The following is a 26,923-nucleotide window of genomic DNA, read 5'->3' as shown; positions in this document are numbered from 1 at the left end:
ACCAGTCCAGCAGACCTTGTGATATTGTTTACTATCATCACTTTTCTGGCATAGCACAGTGTTAAATATTTATATAGAAACGTGACAACATTCCTTTTGAATGAGCTCTTAATGACAGCACCAGGACTCAAATGCAATTTTAGAAATAGCAATAGTCTAAAACTTCAGTGGTTTCATTCTATTTAATAGGTAAGAAATCAATGTCTATAGGAGACTATGAATGTTTATTTTTAAACTAGATAATAGTGTCTGCTTTGCTTTTTTTTTTTTAACAGAAGTTTTAGGTGCAGTAAGTGCACAAAGCACAAAGTCCTTGGACTGCAAACACTTAAAAACACAAAAAACCCTGAGTTAAAGCCTTCCTGTTTTATGAGGTGGTAAACACAGTATAAGAAAACAAGATGTAAAATATAATCAGGTCATCCTTTCTTCTTGGTGCAAGAGGTTTCTTCTGGGAGCTTTGCAAATTGGCAGTTTCCAGTAGGCTCTGCACTGCCTCTATTAGCCCTACCAGAAGCACTCTTTCTCTGTTTCCCTAATGGTCAGTCGCCTGAATTGCCAGAGATGGGCATTCATGTGTGTTATTGCACTAAGGGTATAAGTAGTCTATCAATGTAAATGGAAAACCTCAGGAAACTTCAGATTCTGACAAAATGTTTAAAACCTTAGTAGTTTACTAGATCTAAATTCTGAACAGACTTTTTTTGACAAACTACATTACAGTAACCTACTGGGAAGCTCTTGCTGTCTAGTGGTACTCAACACTTTTTTGCAAGTGTAAACCCATCTAGCACCAAAAACCTCAATGGCCCAGGAAAATCATAAATAGCAGCTAAAAATATATTAATTTGTATTCCTTATACTGTCTGTACACATTTTCCAAGATGACAGATTTTTAACTATAGGTAGTTTTCTTCAGATATTTCCAGCTATTACTAATTAAGAAACTGAACTTTCCATTTGCATAGTTGAAGCATTGTTTTTGGTAGCAGAAATAATTTCCCATGGTAGGGAACTCCTTTGTACAGATCCTGTGTTGTTGGCTTTAGCAGAATCTCTTCCTGAGTGCTCTTCTGATACACTGCATTCCTGTGCAGAAAATTTATCTCCTTCTTGGCTGATTTCACTTAATATTCATTCTTTTCTGTCATTGATTAGAATCCACACTTTTAAAGTATGGCTACAGAAGAAATCATCATAGTATCAAAAGACTACAAGATAATTCACATTATAAAATAACTCCAGAGGTTATTTACTACAAAAAACTCCTGCTAAAAGCAGATGCAATTGGTACAATCCTGTTCTGACTCTCACTGAGTAGGGATTCAGAGCAATCTGCTACAGTGAAAATAAAACATTTGCCTGCCAAAAAGTCTTGCATTTGGACATCAAGGCTAATTCCTTTTGAAGTGTTGGAAGGCATCTGCACTATGGTTTCATTTTTTACTCTGATTTAGAACTGGGCATGATCTATTCTTCTCTTCTTTGCTGTTCCTATAATGTGCAGGGCAGTGTTCTGAACAGTGACTGCAACTAAACTTCCTGGCCTTCAAACAGTATTTTCTGACTAGATATTTGCATTAATTTTTGGTTTAAAACCCCCACCAATAAAACCTTTCTTTAACATAAATTATATTTTTTGCTCAGAAGTAGACAATATTGAAAACAGATTTCCTACTTGCCCACAGAGAGTTTTTAGGTACATTATTTAAGAAAACTTGGAGAGCTTATATTGTTCCAATCTGTCCTGTATATGATTTAAAGATTTATAACTTCCTCTGTGTGTTTCAATAACCATTCCCTTCCCTTTTTTTTACCACCCATTTTTTTCCATGCACTGAGACTTTAAGAAAAGTCAACATACTGCATAACTTTTTCATTGTGAAAAAGTTAGTTAGTAGAAAAACACTGTATGAAAAATATTGTGTCAAACGAAATGTCTAACATCTGCATTAAGCTTTTTCTTTTTAAAAGGCTCAAAAGTAACACTTTATTGTGCTTTCAATTTTTTTTTATTCTTTAAAAAAACAAAATTTAGACTTTTCCTTACCATACTGAAAATATGGTTTAGGAATTTAGACATTTTTATTACTGATATGTATTTAGGAGGACTAAGGTAATAGTTGTCATTGGTATCATGTATTAGAGGTGAAAATGGTTTAATATACCACTGGGAGTCCATATTACCAGACTGTGATGCTGCAATAGAAATCTTTTACAAAGAATCAAAAGCTTATCAGGAATAATATTCTATCAGCAAAAATGGACTAATCCAGTCTCTCCCATATATATTTATCATCCTCAAAATTAATTTGAGAAATATGAAGAAATATGAAAATATTTTGAATACAAAAAATTAACACAGTTGTACACAATTTTGTACACAGTTGTACACAACTGTGATTCTAAACAGCTGAAATTCCCTACAGTACCTAATTTTTTTCCTACTCAAGTACTGACATAATGATACGTTTGCTAAAAATACTCTAGCTTCTTATAAAGCAAACAAAAAATGGTGATATAGGATCCTAAGCTACCACAGATACAAACTATTTTAGTAAGAAAAAAATGAAATAAGCAAAAGTTAAAACATCTAGATTTCTGACATGAGATAATTGAGAGCATACACTTAATCCATGTAAATAGCACTGTAAATGAAAACAGATCCACTGTGAATGGGATTCTTTACAAATGATCTTTGTATGCTTCTTCCTTCAGAGGATACAATACAAAAGGCAAATCTTTTGCCTGTTTATTTTGAAAGAAATTATATCCATTTTATTGGAACAAGTATAAAGAACTTGAAAAAATTCACTCCAACTACTCTGTCACAATAAATCAAGTATAATAAATACAAAATTCTGTTCAGTTGAATACTTGGTGTTCACTTGTCAAGTAACTAGAAGAAGTGTGGTGCATCTAGATGTCTCTCTAAAATTATATTTATATCAAATACATATGTTCAGATGTCTTCCTGGTCTTTCTGCTTAGCATTCTGGTTGTTCCTTCATCTATTGACCATCTAAATTCTTTGCGTACATAGCAGTAGCAGACTGCTGTGGCTGAAGTAAACAGGTTCTTGTAAAGTCTAACAGGCTTTGCTCAAAAAAGGATGGATCTCAGTCTCATCTTCTTATTAAAAAAAAATAAAATTAATAAATGTTAACAGAGACTGGTTGTTTATCTATTAGTGGTATGCATTCTTAAACATAAGAGTTTACAATGTTTCCAGCCACTGGTGTTTTTCCTGGTTTACCTAACATTACTCAAGATTCTGTTAATTCAGCTCAAAACTTTATGCATGTGCTATGTGTCTTTCTCTTATTTCAATATAAACTCCTCTCTCAGATTAATACTGTTAGAGTAATAAGTGCTGTGTGGTCACAGTTTGAAGTTTTTCTCTTTTTTTCATAGAAGACTTGAACCCAAGGATGATGATCCTCTAAGGATCAATTATTTAGCCAATGTGTATAGTTAGCCAGAATAATATGTTATAAAATTATAACCTTTAAAAAAACTTGCCTATGTATTGCATATATAAAAAAAGCAAAGGCTGAGAACTGCTCATTTAAAATGGACACTTTTGGACTAGAAAAAGACACAGGAGATTAATTTTTAAAAAATAACTCCAGTGGACAGGAAATTACAATGTGTTACTACTGAAACTTTTTGTGTTAGTCATTTGTATCCATGAAGAGAGAGCACAAAATACTCTGAAAACAAGACATGGCAGTTGCAAAAAAAAAAAAAAAAAATTTAACTCTAAGCTTATTTCTCAATCTGATTCTCCCATTAGGCTCTATAAATTTTCTAATTCTAAGGAGATTAAGGTAGAAAATATTTAAGGATATAGCACATTGACTGTCAAGTGCATAAAATTCCAGCAACTTTAACATTTCTTCTCCTACAACTGTTTGTTTCATTATTCTCTTTACTTCTGAAGGATTAAAAATTTCAAAAGTGTTGAAGTCACCAAGAAGCAAAAAGCATTGACTTTCAAATATGTATCAACATTTAAAGTACATAAGCACCTGACCAGACAGTCACAGGAGATGTGCCTGCAGTATGTGAGAACATGTCTGAGGTGCCTTTAATATCTGTGAATTGGACCTGATAGCTTCAGCTGTCAACTATTTAGGAACCAGAGTGAACTCATGCAGCCTATACTGAAGTTGCTGTGAGTAATTCTAACAGAAACTATCTGTTCTTTCCAACAGGTTCCATGCCTTTGGGTTCTCTTAAATGGTGAGTAAAGAAAAAGGGATTAGTTAATACCAGGAAACGCTCAAACAGCTACACTGAGTATATGGTATATGGTACAGATCAGTGGAACAGCACTGGGTCATACATAAGATTAACACAAATGGGAAACTGTTAATGTCAGCCATTTGAAAGTTACTTCTGATGCAAATATTAAGTTATTTTGTGACCAATATAAGTATGTGAAATTAAGAATCAAGAAGGAATCCTTTCAAATACTCTTAAACATAAAACTGGTAATGAGTGACAAGCACACAATACCCTAATGAGCTGTGAATTATTACAGCTATGATACTATATAAAGTGTGCTTATACAAATCCAGATTTCGGTCTTGCTCAGTGAATACTGGTGGAGTGTCACTGGCAACCTTTAAATATCAGAAACTGTTTGTGAAGCACATAGAAACAGTATAGAAGAATTCACCTACATGGGGCCTCAAATAGTTTATGGCCACCTAAGTGAGACTTCTCTTAGACAACAGGCTGACAGAGTACATTCCAGATACTTTAACCCAGGATAAAAAGCACACTCCTTTGTTTAAACTGTACATTAGAGCTTGCATCTAAGTCTGTTTGTAATGGCATGCTATCATGTGATTCATGCTAGGCTGCTTTGCTTATTTAAACTCTTTTGCTCAGCTACAGATAAATGAGTTTATCTTACATTTTCATGATATAAGGAATTGCACAATGTTTGTCTATAAAGTAAATTAAAAGTTAATATTCTTTGTTTGATGCATACCTCTGAATCTGCAATAATAAGATGAAAGCACAGTGATTTGTTTCTTCCAGGGTCTGGATTAGTTAAGAGGCTTCCACAGAAGCTTAAAGTAAAGGATGAATATTCATCCTTTCATTCAGTCTTCATGGCAATATTATCTAGAGTATTTCTGCTTTCATGAAAAATACCACAGCATTTATGCATAACAGGAGTCCATACTGGAAAGCTTACAGTGAAATACAGGAGTAATCTACACCTCCAGCACTAGCATCTCAGTTACAAATGGGTCTTAATCTACTGTTCTAATCCCTTCAAACTCTGGACTTCATTCTTGTAATATTTTGTGTGGTAGATATCACACACACAAAACACCCTGTTATTTTGAAAACAAATCACAGTATTTTCAGTTAAATACATTGCTTTCTCCCACCATTACTCATTTTCAAACCACCTTACGTGTTTTTACGTGCTCAAGGACTCAAAAAATAATTAAATCCTTTGTAAGCAAAGTGGGAGTTAGGAATGGCTTTTAAGATTTTTGAGCATTTCATCCATGACCAGAGCCAATGCATTTCTATCCACAGAAATCAACTCAAAATGTCATGACTCATTTTCTGCAACAGAACCTGAGTGAAAGCAAACAACCTCTAAAACTTGCTGATCAATTAATGACTTCTGCCATCTCACATTACACTCATTGGAAGGTACAGACTTAGTCACAGACTGTGTAGTTTGTAGAATATGGAAGATCAGCAGATTTATAAACAAAATTCAGTCTTTCTTGGGTCAAAATTTGGACAGCAACAATTGCTTTTTGATGCCAAATCCACAAGGGTTTTTTTAAGGTTTAGGAAGAGACAAAGAATTTTTACAACTTAAACTAGAAGTATAAAATAAGTGCTGTTATTGTGAGCTCAAATATACATTTTTATGTCATAAAAATGTTATATGTCACTTCCCACATTTCCTTTCTTACTTTCACAAGAATGGATATAGCTTAATAAGCACATGAAATTAAATAAAAAAGTTTGTCCTATTTCTTCTATCTGTCAGTCTATTTAACGCTCATCAGATTTTCTTTATCACTAAGTGAAACTTCATTTGAAACAGTGGGATTAGAAGAATGGCTAGCAGATGGGAAATAGAGACATCCCTGGGGATCATAATGTAATCCATGTCACATTCTCTTATTACATTCTCATACCACTGAAAAAATAATATCTTACATATTGTATCGAATTATTTAATATAATAATCTAATGTCACTTTCTTTGGAGCTATGCCTCTCATTACTGCAGCAAATGGATCTTTGCTTTGGATAAGCCTTAAATTTTTTTTTTCTAATTTTTAATGAAATTCAAATGTCTAATGAGCCCAAGATGGCCTGTCAACTTAAATTATCTGTTTTTCTTTCTGTTTACCATATCTATCTGTCTACAGTTTTTATTTTTCTCTGTGAAGTTTAGTTATTGGATCCCATGTTTCCTTCTGGAAGGAATTTCTAACAGATGATTATTCCCGCTGATATGTTGATGATTTGCTAATTTATGGCTTGTAAATTTAAGAAATCTGAAGAAATCTCTGGGAAGCAGAGCAGATCATGAGAGAAGAGAAATGAGGTTTTAATAGCTTATACAGTAAAGTACTGTGATTTCATTAAAATACAGTTTTTAATCCTACATACTAACAACAATAATGCATCTGTTCGGGGGTTTTTTAAGTTTTTTGAATATGTAACAAAGTCTAGCATAAACATTTACTATTGTGCCAAGGCAAGAAGTTTATATATATGTGGACAGAATCATAGAATGGTTAAGGTTGGAAGGGACCACAGACGGTCATCTGGTCCAACCTCCCCGCTCAAGCAGGTCATCCCTGTCTCTGCCAATATGGAAAGTTCTACTTTCTGCATTCCTAAAGGGCAGAATTTGATAGCAGTTCTACATGAAAAAGGCAAAAATAATTTAGTCCATGGAATTAAAAATCATTAATTCGAAGTAAAGACTGAAAAAAAATCAGTAAGTTATCCAGTCTCTCTGAGTTCATCAGTTTACAAATGCTCTTTCCATATGCTTTCCAGAGCTTTGTGCAGGCTGATCTATAGGCTAATATCTTCAACTGGAAAATATTTCACAGAATTAAAATCCAGTCTGATCATGTGAACACATGAATACAGAAATGAAACAAGAACAATCTTGATTCTAAAGTAAACTAGTAAATGCAGAATAAAATTTTAATTATGAATTAGTAGAGGTAAAACAAATCTGGATCTTTAACCAAATTTCATACTGCACCTCAGTAATATGAATATTATAAACAAATAATCAAAATAAACTTGATTTATTTTTTTTTTCTTAAAAGAAATAACACAGATGATCTTGTAAGTACTATTTTGGCTGGAACTGAATGTATAAGTTCCAAATATCAAAAAAAAAAGTGCTATAGCATAAATCTACTTATCCAAACCCAAGACTTTCTTGAAGAAAAGACTTATAGCCTGAACTTTATAGCTAAGAGCTTAGTTGGAGCAATTCAGGAAATCATCCAAAGACAAAATGATCACTGCCCCTTCCAGTCTTCCAGAGGTACGAATGCATGAACAAACCTGCAGGTTTATTGCAATATTCTAGACCCAATAGTCTTTCAGCTATGGTGATGGTGGCAGATACCTTTCCATCCTTTAATGGTACTTCACTTTTAAAGTGATGTTTAGAAACATCACTTTAAAATGATCCCTTGAATACTAACTCATGAATTCCTCAGATAGTTTACAGAAAAAGCCTAAACAAAGCCAAATCAAAAGTTTTAAAAAAGAAAAGAGCTAATTATAGATAGGGTGTAAGGAAGCACTTGCTGGTCTCAAAATTTTTAAGAAAAATGGCTAAGAGGAAATATCATTGTACAGAATTTTATATGCAATACCTACTTTGTAAAAATATTTCCCAAAATGTAAAATCATGTACTACACAATTCATCCAGGGAAAAAAACAGGAAGGAGAAACAGTAGTGACTGAATTGCTCATCAGAGAGAACAGAAAAGCTATGTAGGATTCAATGTGGAAAATACTGAAAGACACATCACCGGTATCCTAAGATACCTCCTTAGCTGTATTACAAAATAATATTTTGTAATATTTCTTTGTAAACTTTCTTACACATCTGATTGCTTTTTATGTCTGAATTTTGTTTACCAGTTATGACTTAGTTTTTTTATATACATATATTTATTATCAATTATTTTCTGTCTTGTAACTACAGCCTGGTTTTTTCTGTATCATTTGTAATTAGTGATGACTATAGCAAGAAGCAATTGTTTGTCTGCTCTGTGTATAACTAAACTGAGAAGGCCAGTTTTGTTTGTCTACTGATCATCTGATTCTGGTGTATCAGGGTACACAGTAAAAACAATACAGTGGCTTCTGATGAGCTGAAGAAGAAAAATGGTAAAAAAGCAGCTGTTCAGTAGTAATGTAATTACCTAATGAGCAACTCTCATTGCTTATATATTTGTAATTCAAGACAAGGATTGTTACCTTTTTTTGGTAATTTTTTTTGTTCTAGATTGTAATTGTGCCAAATTCATTACCCTACTTGTCCTTAAAGCTGTGTTTTCAGTCTCAGTCACATTTTGTATAGACATATTGGTATAAAATTTTGGTATATATGCAACAGTGAGTACTGCTGTTTATTTAACAGGTGGAACTTCAATCAAAGACTATAAAAAAATTCCTGTTATGTATTTTCTGAGACTCTAGAAATCTCACTACAGTAATACCACAAAGCAGAAATTATAATTTATTTAAAATTTAAAAAATTCCCTGTGGACTTTCACAACGAAACTAACCTAGTATCTAGCAGATTTAACCACTGATAACTGCATACTGCCCACAAACTACTTCTGTTTCCAAAGTCTGTATGTATGTGTCTCATCTAAGAGAGAAGTAAGATTCTTTATTATGCCAAATGCATCCTATATTGCTTATGAGACCTTTGGGGACTTTATGGGCTGAAAAGCAAAATGAAATGTGAGATCAAACTTATTGGTGTGTTGGTTATTTCTCTTCTAAGTGGAGTTTGTATCAAGAATTCTTATGCACTCATTCTAGCTGCTTTGACAGTTACAATTCCATAGAAGGGCTCTCCTTAGTATTAAAGTCACGCAGTGCAATCCTCAAAACACACGTAATCATCTGTTGATTTCAACGTACGACCTAATGTTTAATAACCATAGAGAAACACGTTATTCCACACACACGGAGTTCACAAGGCAGCATGTATAAACAAATATCTAAATGCTACAAAGCAGATTCCATGTATTTTTCTATTTTGTAGAAAGTTTAAAAATATACACATTTGTTATTTTAAGGGCTGAAACTATATCTTTCACCAAAATTCAGCTGTTTTCATATTGTACATGTATTTAATTTTATCTGGAAACTTTCTGACAATAGAAATAGAAAACCTGTAGTTTCTCATTATGTTTACTGCCAGAATCTATGCTTGGTTGCTCAACTAAAGACCTTATATTGCTAATTACTACCACATGCCTGTATCCCATGCAAAGGAAAACTTATTGGTTCTGACAATCCATTCTCTCAACACTGAATTCCAAATGAAAACTTAAATTTTGGCCAAACATAACATTTCATCAATCTTGTTCTACTGACTGCAAAAGCAACATCAAACAAGGGGTGCTAATGGCTTTTTACTGTGCAGTTCCCAAGCTTAGATTCTCTGATGAAAGACCCACACGAGCAAAGGACATCTTTAAACTACTTCGTAATTAATATTTGAGCTGGAAAACAATGCATAAAGTAAATTGAACAGTTTGTATGCTGGTGACAGAGCTGAGTTTCAAACAACAAATTATATGAGCAGTACAGATCAGCAGAGAAAGCACTGACAACAGAGTGAGATAAAAACAGATAGTGCAAATAAAGAAAGACAAAAACAAAAGGTGAAAAAATAAAATTAAGCAAGCCCCAAAGCTAGCAGAAGCCTGTAATCTGATGCTGAGTTTTTCAGGATGTGGGGTTCTGACTGAAGATCAGGTAAAAATTTAGAGACATCTGAGCAATGCTGGGTACTAGTGACAATGTAGAAGGGCAGAGACTAAAACTGTATGTAAAAGTTTTTAACCATATACCCCTCTCCTATAACTCCTTTGGAGCTTCAAAAACAGAGGTATATGTTCTCTATTTGAAAAACCTACTCTTTGAGAAACCAAGCATTACAAATATGAAACTGAGTCTGTGAAACTATGCCACAAAAAAACATTTTTGGAAATTCACGATACTATTCTTTCTCAGAAATAAATCAAGGCATTTTATTAGTCTAGGTAAGTGATGGAAGTTTCCAACACTGGTGTTTACAGTTTACCCTAGACATTTGAGGCTATCTCAAAAAATGCAAGTATTGAAGTCTACTGTCTAATTGCTTGAGTATTATTGAACAGACAATAGTGTTCTAATTCTAAAACTTTATCTACCCAGTGATGTAAAACAGTACTCTAGAATTATCTCTGTGGGCCATTTACAGTCTCTGCTACACAGAGAGGAGAAACAACTTGATTAAACCATAATCCACTTTAATAAAATGTTTCAGGGTGATGATTTGAAAGAAACAAAGTAAAAAATTTTCTTAAAGTAAGGAGAGGGAAAAGTAATTAGGCACATTTCTTGCAGTACCTTCTTTATTTTACATGAAAAGGGCCCTCTGTATGACTAGTCTTTCAGGGCAAATGTATCTCTACCACTGAATGTCACAATGATATGTAATGAAATGAAAGATGGCAACATTAAAGGTGATACTGTGCTAGTTCACACTATATCACCAAGTACATCTAGTTCAGTAACAGCTATATCCCAGCAGGTCTAGATGCTGGGAATGCCAGAAAGAGCTGGTTTTAACTTTGTCAAGAAAACAAAGAGGTTTTCAATAGAAACATAATGAGCTAATGTGGTCCAATAAAATTTAACCTTTGCCACCAGGTCAAAAGAATGGGTTTTAAGGGTTTGTTTTTTTACCAAACTATGTTTATATTAAGGCTATTATCTGCTCTTCTTAGGGTAAGTTTTTTACAGTGTGTGGAGGAGAATTGCTTTAAAATCCCTGGTCATAGATCCTAAAATCATGAGTGTTTGCAATATCCATAGGAAGTGAAAAGAAGATCCATGAGAATCTGCTGATGGAACATTGAGAAACAGGGCTATTAGACTTCTTACATAGTCAGTTCAACAGAATAAATCAGTCAACTTAAATCTCCTATTTTACACTCCAGTAAAACCAATTCTTCAAAAGAACTGAAAATCATGTGAATTATCATTGCATTTAGTTAAGAGATAAACCACATGATAATCTGATGCCCAAAACAGTTAAGTGACAATTCAACCTTGTTCCAGAAGCTAACTGCATATGTAATAGCAGCACTTTTTACAAGATATGTTAGTGCAGTCTTAGTGGTATCCAGGTTCTCTGGAAGTAGGGACAAAATGTTGTGACTTGTACCATAGCATAGCCCAGGTCTCTAATTATAGTGTGACAACTCTCCAGTGGTAACATCTGATGTCAAAGAATACAGCCTTATAAGCTGTGAATCAGCTATTACCACCTTCAGGGGCTCTTTAAAGTCACACAACCACACCTGGTCTTTTTTGACTTACTTTCTGCCTCGAGTTGAGTTAAAAGTTCCGCCGTATTTCTTCCGATTAAGGATGAGAGCAGCAATTTCTGGCACGTAGCGAGCAAACATTGCCTACATGCATGAAACAAAAACACAAAAAAAAAAGAAAATGGCATGCAGAGAGTGTTCTACTGCAGCAGAGGCAGCAGAGCCTCTTGGGATACTTACTTTCTTCCACTAACCGCACTATAGGAACCACCATATTTCTTGCGGTTTCCTATTAACTCTATGATTTCAGGGACGTAGCTGGCAAACATGGCCTAAGAAGAAGATAGGAGACAGAAGAAAAGACTAAAAAGAGAGGCCAAAGAAAGGGGGATGATGAATATTTTCAGAAGATATATATTTTTAAGATCTAAAAATGCAAAAGAATTAGATCTATGCAGTTGTTTAAAAAGAAAATTTAAAAAAATGTAAAAGTTCTTATCAAACAAAACAAGAGGGCTCAATGTAAAAGTGGGTCTTGGAGAAGGTGCACGGCTTATAAATAAAGAAAATGGCCAAAAGAGGAAAAATAGACACACAAACCAAAACAAGAACAAAATTAATTCAAACTGGTATCTAATCACAAAAAGCAGTTATGTCTATTTCTTCCTGAAGAAGGGAGGGGGAAAAAGCTATCCAAGCCCCACTGCAAAAAAAAAAATCCAAACCCAAGTATTATCATTACTGTTACATTTCTGTTTTAAAATACAGACTTTTCCCCCCAGTATTAGAATTTAAAAGAAGACAAAACCAAGATGGAATCGGGGGTTATTTCCCCATCAAGAAACAAAAAAATCACTCCCCCGCCCCCCCCAAAAAAAAACTTTTCCAAAAGTTGTTGGGTTTAGAAGGATTGGAATAACATGTGATAGAAAAAAGGTTTTGAGGAGAAAATAAAAAATATTCTGCCATGTTTTGTCCAACAAACATCTTCCTTGTGGCTGGATACTTCGAAGAGCTACTGCCATTTGACATGATCTTTGTCTTTGTATGTCAATGATCAGAGATGGGAATGCATATATTTAATGCTCATATATATATATATATCTGTGTGTCTCATATATGGCATTCATAACAGTAGCTATATACATATCACCTCTGTAAGATGTATGTATATGTGAAATCAATATGAGAGGGTAACAATATACATATGTATGTATGTGCACAATCTATATTAGTCATCCATAAAGCACTTACCTTGAAATATGTAAATATTAAAATAAACTTTTCTGTTTTAGAAAAAAATATTGCTACAGTTCCTATAATATTACTAATGCTGACACATAGTAGAAAAGTTGACATAAGACAATTAGTAACTTGGATGCTATTTACATACAGGACAAAGAATACAAGAATCCTATAAAAGGATTCTGATTATTGTCATGTGATAAATTGTGAGTTAAAATTGCACTACATGACATGAAAAGATGTTTGAAATTAAAGAGAATGTGGTTTGCCATCATCTAGATCAGGCAAGCTGCTCTTTAAGGCAGTCCAAAGCCACAGTGTTTGTTGGAATTCTGGGAAGGAACACAGAAGGGTGGGTAGGACATCTGAAACCGCAAAGTGCCTTTAAATATCAATATCAGCCTCCAAAAAAATGCACTACAGTCAGCCACTAAAACACAGAGGACTACAAATAATGTTATAAGTTGAAATATTAAGGCACTTCATGTATTCACATGCATTACTCATTTAAAGGAATTAGAAAAATTGTGACTAAACTGGACTAATTTGACAAGTTTTGCCAAAATATTTATCTCCACGAAAAAGGGGCATATTAAACATATTTGAATGTTTTATAATTAATTTTAGCTTTACTTAATTACAACATTGATCAAGTTACAACATTACTCAATTACAACATTACAGATCAAGTGCTAAGGTAGTTGGAATGATAGGAAGAATTAAAAAAAGAAGAGTTTTTACCAATCCCCCAAGAATGAAGAAGACCATGAAAAGGCGACCAAGGGTTGTTTTTGCATAAACATCTCCATAACCAACAGTGGACATTGTAACCATCAGTAAATAAACACATTCCCAGTATGTTAGCGGTTGATTATTTTGGAAGTTTTCCCATGGATCCCCTGAGTTCTCCACCTAAATGTAAAAGAAAACATATAATGAATTAATAGAATTGTATGCCAAATTAAATCTAACCATATATGCATGTGTGTGTATATATACATATAATATGGCATATAATACAAACTCTGAATCCCTTTCTGTGATTTATTTTGAACAAATACAGAACCTGACCCTGTCCCAAATATAGCACTACAATTCTTTTGCCAATATACATAGCCTTTCCACTCATACTATTTATGGAAAGCATCTTTTCCAGTCACCACTAAATAACCTACTAATGTGGTTAGGTGAGTTCATTTTAAAAAAATTTCTTTAGAACATTTCCAGAGTGAAACTTATGTGTAATGCAATTATACTCCTTAATGTTTTTGTTTTAAAGGACTATGTAGCCATTAGGTATTACTGACATGTTTAGTGATATGCTACTACCTTTGCAAAAAGCCAGCTGCTGTTGCGACAAAATTATAAATTTATCAGTGGAAAAAGAGCATGCCCTTTAAAATTTGTTTCACAGTAAAAAGTTGAAGTTTGAGTATTCCTACAGTAGAATAAAGAAACTTATGCTGGAAAGCAAAGGGGGAAAAAAAATCCAAATCCTAGAAAATAGCATTCTCTCAGTCTTAATGTAACTTTTAAAGGGTGGGGGGGGGTTTGTGGTTTTGTGTTCAAAAACAGAAAAAGCAATTCTTTCTGTGTATTTGCTCAGAGGGCTGTAACAATATGGTCCTATGTGAATGAGAAATATATCAGAAATGAAAACATCCAAAATCTCGCTGCATAAGAGTGCAAAATCTCGCTGCATAAGAGTGAAAATTAAATGACAGATATATCAAGAAAATAAATATTTTGAATTTAATCTTACACAGCTGGATGCAGCTCAAGTTAATTCAAGTGAAGTCAATGAAATTGCTCCAGAATGACATCAATATCATTAAATTGTATTACTAGTCCAAAACGTTCCTGAATAACTTATTACTACTAGCAGCTCAAAATTTTCCTGATTCTAAGTTGATCATAAAATGTACTTAAAGGACAACCACTTAATCATATTCTATTTACCAAACAAATCAGTAAAATCTATTAGTTTAAAACACTCACTTGACATATACCTATCGTTCATATGCATATTCACATTTATGACCTCATGTAGTTCTATACTATCTTACATTTTTCAGGTATTGTTAAGTGCTGAATAGAAATCTACTACAAAAAACCTGTGTTGTCAGTGACTGAAAGCTACACCTAAACAATTTGAAATTTAAAAACAAAAGGCAAGGAAATAATCTCTAAACAAATCGCTATCCAGAATGTTAGCAATCCCATTGTGTCCCTCTTACACAACCATGGATTTCCCAGGACCTCTCTCGCTCCAACTCTGCCAACCGCCCCCAGGAAGCACTCGCCGGAGTTCTTTGGGAAGCACTGCCACCTCCTGGTAAATCGTCATTGTTTCACAAGTTGCACCACTCCAAGTCTCCTGCTTTATTGCTGAGGTTAATGATGTCTGTCTTACTACTCTGAATTAGTTTTGAGTAGAAGCTTAAAATCTGGGAAGCTGTGATGCCTTTTTATTGTCCTCTGTTGATGTGTTAAGGGATTATACAGAGCAAGGCAATTGCAGGAAATAAAGTAGCTCAGAGAGCAGAAGATCCATGATAAAAAGTCAATGAAGTACTTTCAAATATACTTACCAAATGTATGAACCCAGCTGCTGTCAGCCACGTGCTGATAAATATAGAGCACAGATTCACTAGCTTGATGGAATTACTGAAAACAAACAAAACAAATAGGAACTTAGACTAGAATTTGTCACATTTTCTGCACATACCTGTATAAAACTGCATAGTTCAGACTAAAGAATCTGATTATTATTTCCAAAGAGAAACAGACTCCCTAAAAAAACTTAATCAAAAGCTCACGCAAAATATATATTATTTTGTCTTTGCAGAGTTCACATTTTCATCATTTAGATAGCTTGAAAGGAAGGTTCCCATGTATGAGAGCAGTGGGTATGGCTATCTCTAGACTCATAAACAAACTAATAGAAATAATGCTTTTTCACAGATAATTTGGTTGCCTCTCAGTACACTTACCTCCTTATTTTTTATTGCTGTACACCTCCAAGTTATTCACATATAAATACATAAAAACACATGAGAAAATTATGATTCCCAAATTAAATATCTAAGGCATTTTACAGTTCTCGTGTGAAGTCCTAAGTAATTTTCATATTATTCTGCTGATATGAACTCCTACGGACTACTTTATGGAAATTCACACTAAATTGGAGCATTTCATTGTTTATATTCACATTTTTTAAAAAAAATGAGAAAAAGTAAAATTTAAACAATGAAAAAAGTGATATTTAAACCTACCAATCAAACTGCAAATATTTTTTAGTCCCACTGAGAAGTATGTTCCCTATCGTAGCCAAAAGTGATTTTGAAGCAAGGACCTCATTCAGTTCAGGAGGAAAATACCATACTTAAAATCTTCTGGAAGAAATATAAGTAAAACTTGCTCCCTCTCTTCTCACAAAAATCACTATCCTAAGAAGGATATTCAACACATCCACAAGGAACTGCAGTCCATGTATGACTGTGTTTAAACAATTTTACCCATTCATGGAATTGTACTGGAAATAGTTCTCTGTTTTGAAAACATTTATGAGAAGGTATAATACCTCAGAAAAAAACCTTAATTATTCCTAAAGCAATAAATTCAAAAAAGATAAAAATTGGAAAACAATCACTATTAGTGTTAGCAGTAGTAGTTTTGCAGTAAAATTAACTAATATTTCTATTTATAACTATTTTAGGGAGAATAAAAATGCATGATTTTCTTTAAAATATTGAGAAAATAACTTGGAAAATTAATCAGACCAACTTCATTAAAAATAATTTTAAGAGTTACAGTTAGTGAAGTGGGCATCTTGAGGCACAAGGAAAAGAATATAACTGGTTAATATGAAAGATGTGGTAATAAATATTATGCTCAAAAATAAAATAACATACTGACTATCCTGCCATTAATCAGTGCTCACCTACCTCAACACATATTACCTCTTTCTCTCTTTCTTAAGGTATGGTTTGATTAAAGTTCCTATTTTGTTGGTGTTAACATTCAGTTCTAGCACAGGACCCAAACCAATAGGTTCGTATATTAAGCAAAATCATAGAAGTCATGCTAATGCAAAGCTCCATCATGAAAGGCCAATGACCATCCTTCACCTGATCTTAGGAGATGTTCCTAATAGAATAATGTGTCAGTCCACATATTACTGGAATACAAGTAAATGACAGCACCTACTAATAACTACATTACTTGTTTGGTACACTTATTTCTGCAGATTTATTAAACACTGTACCTTGTCTCTCCTCTATGAAATACTCCCTGTGCTTCCGCCAGAGTCTAAATATAGATGGAGGATTAGTCACAAACATTTTCCCTCTCTTTAAGCTCTTTCCAACATCTGTGCAAAATCCCTTACTGTGAGCCCTGCCTAAGCCTCTGTAGTTTTGTTGAAAAATAATATTAGAAAACAATGAAGGAGAGAAATTTTCAACTGAAAACTGCACAAATCAACTTCATCAAACGTGAGAACAAAAAATATTGAGTAAAAGACATTTCATTTCAAATTAGGGAAACAAACAAGTCCTTGGCAGAGTATGGTGTTCTAATACGACATTGTAAAATTTTGTTTTGTCTCACGGGATTTTTTCAAACACGTTTAGCAATTTTTCAGATAGTCTAATCATTATCTAACACTTTGCTAGTCTCCTTACTGCCTCAATTTCTGCATTGTTTAGTTTGTTCCTTTGGATTCCAGTTTTTGGAATGGCCCTTCTGCTCACTGCATAAATAATACAAATTCCTTTAATCTGCATATCTCAGTCACTAATTCTAGCAGTAATTTTAATTAATAGGTGAGAATAAAGCTTTCTCTTTACTGGGGAAAAGAGGAAAAGGAGGAGAGAATTTCTCCTCCAATTGCACTAAATATTAAAAACAGCAGTGCCCATTACACCCTATCAGTTTCTCATCCTGTTAGTGGTTAAATGTTATTAATGCCAAACACATTAAAATGCCTCTAGTTGAACTGGTTCCATATTTTTTTCATATAAATAAATATCACCTCAAACAGAGAACTACTATGCTTTGCAGAATTTAAAAAGTATTGGTTTGTTTTTTTCCCCTATCCTATAACTTCAGAGCTAGTAATGATATACTAAATTTGCTATTCCAGTTCAACAATTCAAATTCTGTCATTAATCCTTGGTCTTTATGTTCACAAAGAAATTACAATACTGGAAATGTCATTAAAACCTTTAAAGTGGATTGCAAAAAATGCTACAATGTTTTAATTCTAGAAGCTTTTTAACCATCCCTGAGAAAAATAATGTTGCAGTAGCTGGGCCAAAGCATACAATACAGTATAAGATTTTAAATTAATAATAATGGTTTAAGGCCATGGTATGTAAATGAAACCATTGCTTGAATTTAGGGAAGTAAATTTTATTTAAATAAAATTAGTTTTTATGAGGCTACTAGTTTAACGGCCCTAACTCTTGCAAAATTACTAAAGATTCTCCATTAACCACAAGGGCTCAGCATGCCTTTTTTCAGGTGCAAATAAAAAGTTTCCTAACATAAATAACATTCTGTTCATTTGTTTTAACTTGACATACCAATTTTACAAAAATATGTTTTGTGAACATCAATAGCATTCCAAATTATTTAGGTAATTTCAGGTTATTAAGTAAAATACAGGAGAGAACAGACATGACTTTCTGTTGCAGAACCAAGAAAAACAACTGTTTTGAGGAAGTTTTTAAGTTAAATAAACGGTGCTAATGATGAACTGCTAAGGATTAATTAGCTAACTGAACTAAAACACTCATACAAGAAAACTTTCCTTTACAGTCTTTCAACAATCAACTTTTGAGTTTTACAGATATTTGGATGGTGACATAAATAATTACAGAGAATATGATATCTATGTCTAATAGCAGAGTAAATTTTGCACCAGAAAAATGCTATTTCAACGAACAGGTCAATCTTGAATAAAGCAGCTCTGAATACACTGAATGTGATTAATGCAGTATCCTTTCAGTTACAGATCTGGAATTTCACAAATCCCCAACTGCTGAAGGGGCTATTAGCTTTTATCCAAAATCCTTCGAGTTTATAGGGTTTCTCCATTGATTGACATTTCTTATGGTAAGGTTTCTTTGTGTGTTAAATGTAAACTCATCGGATATTCTGAGCTCCTCCACAAATTGTTCTCCTTTACCATCCCAGTGGTATTCTAAGCTATGGGACTTCACTGCACATTCTTTGGTGTCTTTATTTGACAAGAAGTGATTCCTTACAGTAACACAGCTAAAGACATAATGTGAGAGTTTTGCAGCAAAGGAAATAGTTTCAAGGTTAAGGGTTGAAGAACCAGCTGTTTACCATGACTGTGTACAAATCTCAGGACCTACTTAACCACTACTATTAATTATCACAGCAAGAAATGGAGTTACCTGCATATAAAACCCTCACACATCAATATCAACTGGTGCAGAGAGCAGAGGATTTCAGAATGGAACTGAGTTTAGAGTAATTATTGGAAGTTGGGTTCAATACTTCCCCAGGGCATTTTAGAAAATCATGAAAAGCAACATGTCTTCAACTGTAAGGCATGGGAAGGTTTCTTTTTATTTCTTTCAAAGTGATCTTTTGTCCAAAACTGTGATTCTTCTGTACAACTTACATGTACTAATAGCCCAAAGAACCAGTAAATCAGAAGGTTAATTGGACTATTTTAATTATTATATGAAAGAAATACTAAGGACAATGAATACAATCTAAAGAAAGCTCAGTGTAATTTCTAATATGCTTTTGATGTGAAAAAGGATGCCCAGTTAAAAAAAACTGAAATAGAGCCACAATGATAATTTGTCAAGATACTTTTTAACTGTATTCTGTTGAACAAATTTTGATTTCTGTTTTTTCCAGGAGAGCATAACATGGACCGATTATATGGAAAGAAACAATGTTTAATCAGTGCAAAGCTATGTAATTCATTCTGGTTTTAATTTATCAACATACAACCTTGTTAGATATTTCAAATGTAACAACACATCAAAATCTACTGATCACATAGCAAAAGATGCTCACTGATAAATCATTCATTGGCAGAAAAAGGTTTAAAGAACAGATAGCAATTGGAGTTTTTTTTTCCAGGAAAGAAAATTATATATTACTAGGATCCCAAATTTAAGCTATTTATGCTCTGTTACCAATGCAATTAACTCAGTACATAAGAAAAAGTCTTACCTTGTTTTAAGTATATTCAGAAACTGCAAAATTTCTGAAAACTGTATCAGTCTAAGGGCTCTTAAAAATCTTAAACCTGCAGTAAAGGAAAAAAAAGGCTATAGTAAAGAATAATTCAAATTATAACAACATATCACAACAACACTGATCAATTAAATCAACGCTGGTAGCATACAAAATGTCAAATACCTTTGAAATGCTCTTCCATATTTAATTGTTCCAAGATCCTTAACAGGTCTTTTTCAAATTGTTTTAAATATATTTTCCTAATAACTGATGTATCCTACCAGAAAACATTAGTTTATGTGGGAAGTCATGGGTGGAGACACACAGGCTGAAAGCTAAAGGGAAAAAACCTCACTGAGGTTGCTGGTAATTCTAGTGCACATGTCCTTCTCTTCCAGGCTGACAAAGACACACGTGGGTGTGGAACGCCTCAGTCCTCCAAGCTCCCACGTTGCTTCGTGAAAAATAAGAGATTATGGGCAATAGATCTGATAACCTGGATAAAGTAGACTGTATATGCCTGATTAAATTCGTAAATCTTAATGACGTAAAATCTTTTATAGTAATAATGCTCCTTATCTCCACCCTAATTTCAAAAAACTCAAGCAGAACAGAAAAATGACACATTTTCTCTTAAAAATGGCAAATTAACTATATTTCTTTCCATTAGCCTATAACTGTAGGAGTACATTACACTTCAACTATTAAAGAAACAACTATTTTTACAAAGAAGCAACTATTTTTAAAAAGAAATTGCATTTTCATGTAGAAATCAGGTTGCGTGCATAGCAATTCCCAGACAACCACAAAGTTGGCAAGACAGACACAAACAGAGTTTGTGCAGGAGAAAATACTATAGGAGATTAAGGGATTAAATTATTAAAATAGTCTTATGTTGATAGTAAATTATTTGGCTGCAGATCTTTGGCATATGAATAAAAGTACATTGTGTATTATACATATGCACAGCTTATAAAATTAAAATAAAGCTTGGAGGATAATTTTTATTAGAGAGTACAGCCAGGAGTTACATAAAAGTTGTGTAACATGGTATTGCAACTGTTACAGTGAGGTCCAGGGCAGCTTCTTCTCATACATTCTCATTACTGACATTTATTTTACCCACTTCCAGTGCTAAAAACCATTTTTTGTTTCTAGAAACTTAAGAAAGACATCCTAGTAAACTTAAAACCTGGTCACAACTTTTATCATTTCACTGGAATAAGAGGTTCCCCTCAAGAGCAAAGATGCATGTGGAAAGATGTGTTTAAATCATTACATTATTTCTGCAGTATTCTTGGAAAGTTGCTAAATAAAATTTTTACTATTGCTAAGGCTTATAAGTAGCCCTGCTAAGTGGCCTTGTTAAGACTCATAAGCAGTCTTAAAGCACACTCCTGTCTATTACATGGATATAAAGTTTCTTTTTAATTACTGACTGCAGGGAACTCTGAAAATTAATCCCAACTGGATTTAGGGATCTAGATGAAAAGTAATAAAATGAAGCTTAATAATTATAAATGTCAGATCTATTTGCAATTAGAAGATGATAGTTTTAGATCATATTGCTGAAACTACAAGACATGTCCCTCTGACCCACTTCCAGCAGTTCCCACAGCTGCTACTCCTATCCAAAGAGAAGCAGTTGGACAAGGAAGGAGAGGATCTTTCTCAGCTCTGTTCCATCCAGCTACCTTCCTCACTCTTCCACATTCCTACGAACTTTTTTGAAAAATGGCTAGAAGAAGAAAAACCTTTCCTTAGTACTGTGTCTGAAGTTAATGAGATGACCAAGTTAGCTGTTGCCAAGTTTCAAAAAGAAATCTGAGAAACATCAAAGTTAGTAATAACACCTCTATCTCCAAACCAATATAATGGTTAAGATACATCTAAGTTGCTAAGACATCAAATAATAGAACAAAAATACTACGGCTTCAATGTATTTTCTGTGAAAGAAGAAAATCATTAAGAATGAAGTTCTGCATTTGCTACAGCCCACACCACTTTAAACAATTCCCTTCAGAGAATATAACATAACAAAAAACAAAAATGTGGAGAGTTTGCTTGAACAGTTTAGCTACAAAATAGAACTGGCTTCCAATTGTAAAAGCTAAAGGAACTATTACATGGAAGGGATCAAATAATAATTTTCAGAAACTTCAGTGCATTAACTGTTTTGTGTGGTTCAAATACAAAAAAACCCCCAAAAATTAAATGAAAATGACAGTTTTCCCTACCATGATGGCAAATTAATTCTTTCCAGCATTCTACATTTTCAAGACACAAACAGATCTGCTATTAAATTCCTATATGCATGTCATTTTATGTGATTTCCATAGAATTATACAATAGTTCAGGTTGGGAGGAATCTTTAAAGGTCATCTTGCCCAACCCTCACTGCAATTAGCAGGGACATCTTCAGATAGACTGGGTTGTTTAATCTGACCTTGAACTTGCTTAGCTTTTCCTCATAGCAAAGGTGTTGCATCCCTCTGATCACTTTTGTAGCCCTCCTCGGGATCCACTCCAACAGGTCCATGTCCATTTTCTGCTGAGGACCCCAGAGCTGGATGCACTACTCCAGGTGGGATCTCACAAGAATGGATTAGAGGGTAAAATCTCCTCCTATACTGTTTTTGATGCAGCCCAGGATATGATTGGCCTTCTGAGTCGTGAGTGTACCATGCTGGCTCATGTCCAGCTTTTCATCCATCAGCATCCCCAAGTCTTTCTCTGCAGGGATGCTCTCAAACCCTTCCTCTCCAGGCCTGTATTGACACCAGGAGTTGTCCCAGCCCTGGTGCAGGACCCTGCACTTGTCCTTACTGAGCGTCAGACAGTTCCCATGGGTCCATTTTTCAAGCTTGTCCAGGTCCCTCTGGATGGCATCCCAACCTTTAGGCATGTCAACTGCACCACTCAGCTTGCTGTTGTCTGCACACTTGTTGAGGGTGCACTCAATCCCTTTGTCCATGTCATTAATGAAGATATTAAACAGTGCTGGTCTCAATATGGACCCCATGAGGGACACAATTTGCCACCTATCTACACCTGTACTTTGAGCTACTGACCACTACTCTCTGGATGCAATCCAAACAATTCTTCATCCTCCAAACAGTCCACCCACCAAATCCTTCTCTCTCCAGAAGGAGAAGGATATTGGGGGTGACTGTGTCAAAGGTCTTACAAAAGTCCAGATATAATACACCCATGGCTCTTGCCTTGTCCACTGATGCAGCCACTACATCACAGAAGGCCATTTGTTTGGTCAGGTGGGACTTGCTCTTGTTGAAGCTGTGCTGTCTTTTATCACCTCCCTGTTCTTCATGTGACTTAGCATAGCTCAGAAGAGGATGTGTTCCATGAACTTCCCAGGCACAGTGGTGAGGCTGACAGATTGGTAGTTCCAAGGATCCTGCTTTGTATCCTTTTTAAAGATGGGTATAATTCACTTTTTTAAGTCACCAGGGTCTTCACCTGACTGCCAACAGATGGGTATTCCAGAATAGCGTAAAAAAAGAGCTCTGAAAACTGATATGAACAAAACACATAAAAGGACTGGACGATGTCAGGGCTGCAGCTGGTAGGTTTGCATAACCTTATTTCCAGGCACTCACAGTATCTTGCTTTCAGGGGCTGAGCATACAACCATTATTTGTTTCACTGTTTGCAAGTCAAAACCACTATTCCTGCCGTTTCCATAAAACCATTAGCATAAAGAGCCAGTCTGCCAAAACAACTCTGCATAGTAAGGAGAAATTACAGTGCACAATGCACCAGTGTGCAAACCTCCCCAGCATGTGATAAACGCAAAGACTTTGAGTGGTCTATTGGTAACATCCACTAACACTAGATGAACCAAAGCAGATGGGAAAGGGGAATTCACATTCTTTAATAATTATTTCTAAAACTTGTCTGTGAAAGAGATAAGAGGTGCTGTCTTTGAATGAATCTGTTTGGTTCAAGCATGGACAGCTTGATCCTCTAGTGAATGATGCGCATTTTGAAAGAGTGCAGCTAATCTGGAGGTTTAAGCCTTACAAAAAGCTGCAGTTGAAAATGAACTGTAAGGATAAAACTCAGATGAAATGAGTTTGCCCCTAAATGTATGGTTATTTATATCACCTTAAACTTAGCAACTGTATCAACTGAATAATTCCAAGAGGAAGGAGTCCACAAAGCACTTTATTCTAGTGCTGGTACTAATGACCCATGGAAGTGTGCTTGCAATCATACATGCATGTCATCCGTAAACTGATGACACAGTAATCCTCACAGCAATAACTTTGTTTCAATGAGACTGCTGTCAAACTAAAACCAGCCTAAACTATTCAGTAGGTAGCTTACTATGAATCCACATAACGTCAATATTAAAATAAGTTACATAGAAAAGATTTTTATCGGTCTAACTTAAGAATAATTATTGACAAAGTGTCTGTAAAAAATAGCCTGTCTATTACGATTTACATGTAATCAGTAACACAATGTCCCATCCTATGCTCTCTCATTGTTTTCAAATCAAATTTAAGTCACGACTAAGATGATTTTATCTCTTTCAGGCCTACGAACTCACCAAGGTTGAAGTTTATTTATGCATCCAAAATAGCAAGCAAAATTCTGCAACAGGAGCACTCGCAAAAATTCCCCCTTTCCCAAAGCTGTTTCATTTAAATACACAAATGTGTACAGCTCTCTTTCCTCAACATTTGGGAACATGTTTTATACACGTGGGGAAGAATCTTTTAATATGAAATACCTAATAAACTGGTTTACATTTAAATTATATAATCAATAGTTCAGAAAGGATAATTTTCTTATGTATTACAGTAAAGTCTATTCTAATTTTGCACATTTCATGGATCCCGTCTGTTAAAGTTAATTGCAAACTGCTGAACAGGATGCTCACTCAGGAAGAGCTTGCTACGTTGTCTCCATCATGTAACTCACCTTTTTCTTGGCAAGAGGTTTTATATCAGAATTTTCTCATGGGATCTGACTAGAAGAGGATACAAGCCTCTATACTAAAATTTATACCAAAAAATAAGTATCAAAACATTGAATTTACCTAGAAAATCTCTCTAATCAGAGAAAAAATATACAGATAAAATAATCAAAGAACCTCTTGAGTTTGTTAGTTTTCTGCTTCCAAACAGATGACTAAAATATGCCTGCGAACTGGAGTTCATTTCAGCTGCACTGCTGAGGACAAACCTAAGGGATTCATGGATTTCAAGACCAGAAAAAAACTTCTATGATTACCAATCAAATTCCTTTAACATTATGAGACAAAGTCTTTTAGTCAATAGTTTCTGCCTCTAGTACAATAATTTGAGTTGTAGGTATGATGATTCAAATAAATCTTCAACTACATCACAGGATTATTTTCTTACTGAAAAAGTATTCGTTTAGATACCTGTGTTGCCTGTACGGCAAACAGATAGTTTTCAAAATACACTGAAAATGTAAAATATGTGTGTAATGTTACTTCAGATACTGAGTGGAACCAGCCTTCACTAAATGGTCACTAAGAGAGGCTGCATACTGCCAAAAAATCAGTCTTACAGAAATCAATTATCTGTTCAATTGGAAGCAATATATTACTTTGAAATACCAGACTAGATCTAGAATACAACAGGAGCAATTTTTTCCTGACCCGTTACTAAGGACGCAGTAAAATAGATTCTTTAAAACAGAATAGTGACACAAACATGGCCAATAAATTATGTGCCAGTAGCAATGCAATTACAGTGGAAAATTATTTTATCTATAAAGTGTACAGCATAACAAACAACATTATTTTAAGCTTTATTTGACTTCACAGTCTTAAAGATGCTGAAATAGGGTATTTACTTGTCTGTCTGACAGCTCTCCAGTCTCTCTGCTGAACTGATGCTTTCCACTGGATTAATATAGAGCAGCAATCAGGATTACCCGTAGGTTGCTAACCCCACAAAAATGGAAATTTACCATTTTAAATCTTTAAAGAGGAAGGCAAGGAAATTATGGCAACTATACTTATTTGATTTCACTGAGGTTCTAATACACAGAAACAGGAATTGGAATATTTCTTCATTCAACATGAGAGGTCCATCGACAGGAAAAGCACCAAGCGTTACATTATTTCTCACCAATGAGATACATAATCCCTTTCTTATTGCCTTATGTTGCTTATTTTTTTTTCCTTATTGACAACAGTATATCCAAAACACTGGTTTAAGGATTCAATACACAGAGATTCTCTATACTGTTTCTATTCCTGACCAACCATTCACCCATTCATCAGAACAGTATCTTCATCAAACATATCAATGTGTACTTCTACCCTAGATTTACTGAAGACTGAAAAAAAACCCCAGAATCCATATTTAGGAACCTTTTCTGAGACACATATGATGGAGAGGTAATTTTTAGGATGCAAAACAATCCTATTTTGAATGCCTTCACACAGTGCAGCAGAGTTATCTGAGATCCCACTCCCTGCAGACAGGCTTGAAAATGAAAGCTCAAAGGAAAAAGACAAGAAAAAATAGCAGGAAGGGAAAGGATCTATAATTCCCTGAAAGCAACACAGACAAAATATTTGTATACATTTCCTCACCTCTGTTATGCAACTTTACAAGTGGGGAGAACAACCTGCAGCATGAAAAAATCAATGACCTATGACCAGGATGGTAAAACTAAATCAAATTCAGAATCTACACAGATTTCATACTAATTGCCTTCAAACAATGTTGCATCAAAGATTTGTTAATAAATGTCTTTAACTTACTTTCACACCTTTTGAAACAATGACAGCAGTTTCAAAAATAATTTTTTAATAACGCCAACATTGCAGAAAATTACATTCTATCCTTCAA

General features: G+C 34.3%; 1 protein-coding gene and 1 long non-coding RNA gene across 42 annotated transcripts in view; one reads left to right on the top strand and one right to left on the bottom strand.

Annotated features, from left to right (window-relative positions):
• Nucleotides 1-26,923, bottom strand: part of KCNMA1 (potassium calcium-activated channel subfamily M alpha 1) — a 471,638-nt gene that overhangs the window by 148,116 nt on the left and 296,599 nt on the right. For all 41 annotated transcript variants that reach the window (XM_017807020.1, XM_017807021.1, XM_017807041.1 and 38 more), the window contains 4 exons: nt 20,061-20,136; nt 15,428-15,503; nt 13,578-13,748; nt 11,832-11,923 (listed from right to left, as the gene is read on the bottom strand). In XM_017807020.1, the coding sequence (XP_017662509.1) occupies nt 11,832-11,923; nt 13,578-13,748; nt 15,428-15,503; nt 20,061-20,136 (415 nt within the window). The remainder of the gene's footprint in view (nt 1-11,831; nt 11,924-13,577; nt 13,749-15,427; nt 15,504-20,060; nt 20,137-26,923) is intronic.
• On the top strand, nt 4,051-8,316 carry LOC108493521. Its single transcript, XR_001873504.1, has 3 exons — nt 4,051-4,084; nt 4,218-4,245; nt 8,270-8,316. It is a non-coding gene; the product is annotated as an uncharacterized LOC108493521 (long non-coding RNA).

The sequence above is a fragment of the Lepidothrix coronata genome, unplaced genomic scaffold, assembly GCF_001604755.1.
Source record: "Lepidothrix coronata isolate B3197 unplaced genomic scaffold, Lepidothrix_coronata-1.0 Scaffold17, whole genome shotgun sequence".
Classification (NCBI taxonomy): domain Eukaryota; kingdom Metazoa; phylum Chordata; class Aves; order Passeriformes; family Pipridae; genus Lepidothrix; species Lepidothrix coronata.
Note: the sequence above shows the minus strand (reverse complement) of the source record. Positions and strands in the feature narration are given on the sequence as shown.